Raw genomic sequence first — 5607 nt, 5'->3', positions numbered from 1 at the left:
TCCTGCTGACATAGCTCGCTGCTTGGATTATTTGGCTATTGGACTGTTTTTCTTGGTGTCGTCGTAATTTTTCTGGAGTATTCAGAGTAAACAGTCATCTGTGGTATTTATATGTTTACTCTGATAAATACTTGTGTACCAAGTAGCATGTGATCTGCCCTTTTGCCCACATTATTTTTGCAACATGTATAAAGTCTACAAAGACTTTGCTACTTAGAATTTTTAGTTCTTTGTATTCCATGTAGTTTTTACTGTGTATTATATGCACACAAGTGTAGAAGAATCTAAGAATCAGTGTTTGAAGAATCTGTCTCATTGACTAGCTTTAAAGGTGAAAGTTACTGCAGCCTGCCGTCATACTCAGTATTACTGATGAACAGGACCAGCATGATGGGCTAAATGTGATACAGGTATGACTTCAATGAGAAATGTCCCCCAGGATTGCAGCCCAAACATTCATGTTGCAGAACAGATGTGCAGAAATTGCTAGCTTGCTACTTAAGACTCACCAGCTTCTAAAAGTGTAGAGAATGCAGTTGGTGGCAAACAAGATTGTACCGGCAAACATGCATAACAGAGCTGCGTGCCACTGCTGACCCACCTGGGCTGCACAGGAATGCTTCTGCAATTGGAGAATAAGCTTTGTACACACACAATTTAACTTTGAATTTATACATCCTCAAAACTAAGGACTTGTTGTGAGGCATCATGGAATATTAGGGAGCCCATGTTGTTACGTAAATTCCATGGTGTCTCTGAGCATTAAAGCAAAGAATTTGCTTGGGTTGTCCTGCACATGATTGTTGTCTGCTGTCTCCAGCTGCTCGTTGTTGTATGTGAGAGGGGCTGGAGGAGCAGGAACTTCAAGAAGATGTTGCACCTAATTTAACACTTAGGCAAATGGAAAAGGTAAATTCCTTTATTCCTGTGTTGTTAATTCTGTTTGCAACTGCAGCCTGATTTCTGTCATGGTAGATGTCCCCCTAAATCTACCCAAACCATGATCATCTTTTTCCAGGAGGTTTAAGGCAGAAAAGGCTTGTTTTGTTTTTTTTTTTAAGATCTGGTGATTTTTAAAGGTAAAAGATTGGAACAGCTTATATTGCCAATTAGAACTACGTGTCTGTCTCCTGGGCTTGGCAACTCAATGTAAATGTTCCTCTAGTTACAGAATGTAAAAGAGAAAACAGACTATTCTTCTCTCAGAACTTGGGCAACAGAATTTTGGAAGCCTAATGACTGTACTGCAATTACAAAATAGGGTTTTCTCTTTCTAAAATTGAGCACTACGGATTACTGTATGAACAACCCTGCCATCTGAAATTCTGTGTGAAAAAAATTCAAGCATCACCTCCCCAAAACTGGATAAAGGTTGGCACTAGTACTGATAAATTGCATATGTAATTAGCATTCAAATTCTCTTTACTCACTGTGTTGCTGTTGGCACCTAACATCCATAGGACAGAGGGAAAAGACTCATTTAGACTTCACCACTGTTTTTTTCAAAGCGCAGAAATAGTGACCAGTCGATAGGATATCTGCCAAAATGTATCACCATCCAGGGTGGTTTTTCAAAATTAGGCTAGTATGGACTTCTTAGGCTCTTGCTGAGAGTAACAAAAATCTGACTATCTTTGTAGGGTAGGTGATAAACAATTTCACCTTCACAAGATTTTTCTACTTTAATCTGTGAATAATCTGCTTGTATGAAGCAGAAATGAAGTTGTAGAAAATATACTCTTTGCAGCAACTTTCAGGAGTTGGGTCCGTACCATTAGAATTAAAAGTTGTTGAGATAGTTTGTGAGGTTTCCAATCCTGTCACCTGATTGGGAGAGTAATGGACAAGCACATGGTGGGAAGCTAATAGAGCAAAGCTTTCTGGAAGCATTTTAATGTTGGCTTTGGTTTAAAGCACAGGCTATTATATTCCAAGGTAGTCCATAAGTTTCCATCTCTGTATTTCTTGGCTAAGGCTACATCAAAGTTTCTTTACAGAGAAGACAGGATTCCAAGCAATTGTCTAAATTAACCATGAAAACCTGATGAAGCTATTCCAGAGTCCCACTGTCAGGTACCATAGCTGTTGAATCCTGCAACAGTTAACACAACTGAAGCATTAATGGGTTACTGGCTGGGGTCTTGTAGCAATGCTTTCTGCAGTAGATGCAGTGAGGGATATGTTCAACGTAACAATCAGATGCACTGTCATGTGCAAAGAGTATGTCTCTGGTGCCTGTTATAGTCTTTCCAAATGTTCACCAGTATCTGAATTGAGCCAATTAATATTACATCAGCACCTGTATAGATCTTTTAGTAATGTGCTATCATTTCTCCTATGCTTAAGAAACAAGAATCCACTTATTTGTTGCTTAGAAATCCAAAATATTATTATTTAATTTTTTTTTACTATCTTTGAATTTGTGGGGATAGTTCTAGCTGTTGCTAGTAAGTACAGCCAGAATATTTTCTCAACTACATATATTAAATTGATGATTTTAAATTCTTAAAATGGCTAAATTTAATCTTACTAGTTAGACATTCACCTTAATTAAAACCAAGTATCAGGCTTTCAAGTGAGTTAGTGTTAAACAAGTTGTTGATATAAAAACCCCAGTCACAAATTATTCCGGTGTTGGCTTCTGAACTTATCTTTTGCCTGTCCATAAAGAATACTGTGTCAAGGCAATCAAAATAAATGTAACTTAGATCATATTTTTGTTGTATTGGAAGTTACTGTTCTGTTTTAGATATTGTCCAACTAAAACAACTTCACGGGTGCTAACTATAGTATAATGCAGGATGTATTTTTGAAAATAAATGCCGTTAAAGCATATGAAGTATTTCAAGTAAAGCATGTTAAATATTTCAAGTGTATTGTATAGTTGTTTTCCTTTTAATTATCTTGAAATTAAATATGTATAATCAGTGCAGCAGACTACACAAGTTCCTGTATACCACATGACTATATGACAAAGAGCATACCTCATCCCTCTCCCTCTCTGTTTTGCCATCGGTAATGCTTAGTAGGATGCATGATTCATATCGTACAATAGAGAGAGAAAAGCCTGTCCCAGCACCCTGAGCCCTGCTACTGACAGGGCAGCACACAACTCTCATACATCTAAATAGTCATAGTGTTGGTTTTGATCAACTGCAGTGGAAAGGAACAGTGTTTTTCTTTGCACTTCCACTTAGCCACTTGATAATACATCTGTAAACATCCATGAAACACTTCTTTTCTTGTCACGATTGTAGCCATTGCCAATTATATTTTTCTTTTCTGCAGGCTGCTCTGACTCTTCCACAGAGACCACTTCTTCATTGTTCTACTGTGATTCCTGTTGTGGCTCTGACATTAAAGTTTATTATGCACCTTTTCAGGCTTAAGGATTCATGGTGCTTTCTTCCCTGGATGTTGTTCCTATCCTGGACTTCTCATCACGTCCGTGACGGGATTCGTCACGGCCTCTGGATCTGCCCATTTGGAAAAACTCCTCCTTTGCCATATTGGCTGTATGTGGCAATTACAGCATCTTTACCTCATCTATGTTCTTTTATTATGTATTTAACAGGCACAAGAGAATTAATGTCTATAAAACACGGAATCCGCATTGATGTATAAGAATGATGGCTCTTAAAGGTTGTTTGTATTAGCATTGAAGTAAGCTGTCTGTTTATCACTGAAGTGGTTTCCTTATGGTTTCCTTACGACTTCCGAGTTAGGCATTTGAAGCCTGTGGAGCCAGTTACAGCTCCTGTGTCAGTTCTGTGTGGTCACAGAAACCTATTTCATGAATGGTAATAGTTTTATATCTATGCATTCCCCTTGTAAAATGTGTGGTCTTCCATTATAGTTCATGCATAGCTGGCTGATTTATAAAGTACTTAGTCTCTCTCTGTAGTAATTACATTACATTTTACTGTCATGGTACCGTTCATCTGATCACCATTCGCTTTGGATTTGTATTCTACCCTTAGGTAATACATTTCATCTAGATAGCATTTGTATAGCACTTAAAAAATGTAAAGTACTATATAAATGCTAACTATAAGTGAGAATTTAGTAGTGTGTGGCACTTCTAAAAAATACCAGTTAGCCTTTTGAGTGTATTTATTTGTTTTCCTGCTGGACTCTTGTATACAGCTGTTTTAAAAGAAAAGCTGTTTATATTTCACAATGTGCAACTGTATATCTGCGCCTCTTTGAACACTGCTATCATACAGTGTTTCTACTAAATTCTATTCCACTGTAGTTGCTTGGTACTCAATTTGCAGATAATTACTAGCTACTATTTGTAATTAGAAAGGAGAAGATAGTTTGGTTACAGTATTATGTGTGTTGGCCAAATTGTTTAATATTAAAATATACTAATTATGAATATTATTTAATTTGGAAGTGAGGAATTTTAGTAAATATTTAAGGATTGTGTAAAGGCAAACTTATTTATTACAGTAAAACGTAAGCTTTAGGGAAGATTCAGGAAGTTATAAGAAAATCAAAATTGCTCAAAATGTGAGTTTGCTTAAAGACGTTACTACTGTACTTAGAAACAGTATTTTCCATTAAGTGCAATGTCATCCTTATTATTGTAAAATAAAACGCATTATTATTGTGCAGAAGTAGAAATTTCCTCTTAAGTAAGTTCCTTAAGGAAAAATGTTATTATGTTGCAGGTTCATAACATAGTAATTTTCACTGTGGACTATTCAAAGTAACAGTTTTCATTTACAGAAATTTCTCAGAAAATGTCCCAAAGTAAAAATGAAGCTCTTGTCTAGTTTACAGTGTACAAGCTGAGAAATGCCTATTAGTAATTGTTTTGTTAATTTGTTATTCATTGAACTCCATTACCCATTAAGGAGATGGGGCCTTAATTATTGCAGTTTGTGATGAATAGCTGTCAAAAGGGATTATTTTTATGGAGGAGCATGTGCTGAACTTAAGTATCAAAGGGTGCAAAGATGAGGTCATGTGTTCATACTACATTTATGTTAGTAAAGGTATATTAGTATAAAGTAGAAAAAATTACAGAAAATACGAACTGGGATTGCTGGCTTAATGGGTACCAGAGACCTTCTATGGCTGCAAAGTACTAAAGGCTCTCTGTAGCACACTAAGCTAATTACGGAAAGTGTTTCACCCTTTTAAATAAATGTGCCTTCCCACAAAAAGAATGTTTTGCCCTATTTGTTCTTCATGTTAGAAATCTATGCTTATGGAAGCTTCTTTGACATTACAGTGGGCCTGTTTAGCCTTTATTATAAAACGATAAAAAGTTTTTTTCTTGGAAAGAAGATTGGAAAAACAGGACACTCCTTAAAGGATTATCCTCATACTGTGGATTTCTGTCTTTTATAGTATGTAAAAGTTTCCCAGAAACAACATCGGAAGTGTCTTGCTTTAGAGCCCTCAGAGCAGGAACTATCTTTTATCCAAAGGCATGATGGTTTACTAGAGGAAGAGCATTGCTCGTTCATTTACTTCTAACCTGTATTTTAAACTATAGGCTATGAAATGCCAATAATGAATATATTTTGTGCAAAAAGTGAACACTTAAATCCATGTCGAAAATTTTCTATGTTCTTGTTTCATGGTATAATATTT

The 5607-nt window shown here is 36.1% G+C and overlaps 1 protein-coding gene across 1 annotated transcript in view; it reads left to right on the top strand.

Moving 5' to 3' along the window:
• Positions 1-4040, top strand: part of LOC104080092 (chromosome unknown open reading frame, human C5orf28) — an 8423-nt gene extending 4383 nt beyond the window's left edge. The window contains exon 2 of the mRNA XM_009582359.1: positions 3289-4040. Coding sequence (XP_009580654.1) covers positions 3289-3624 — 336 coding nt within the window. The 3' untranslated portion in view covers positions 3625-4040. The remainder of the gene's footprint in view (positions 1-3288) is intronic.
• The last annotated feature ends 1567 nt before the right edge of the window (positions 4041-5607 follow it).

Source organism: Fulmarus glacialis, unplaced genomic scaffold, assembly GCF_000690835.1.
Source record: "Fulmarus glacialis isolate BGI_N327 unplaced genomic scaffold, ASM69083v1 scaffold10617, whole genome shotgun sequence".
Lineage (NCBI taxonomy): Eukaryota > Metazoa > Chordata > Aves > Procellariiformes > Procellariidae > Fulmarus > Fulmarus glacialis.
Note: the sequence above shows the minus strand (reverse complement) of the source record. Positions and strands in the feature narration are given on the sequence as shown.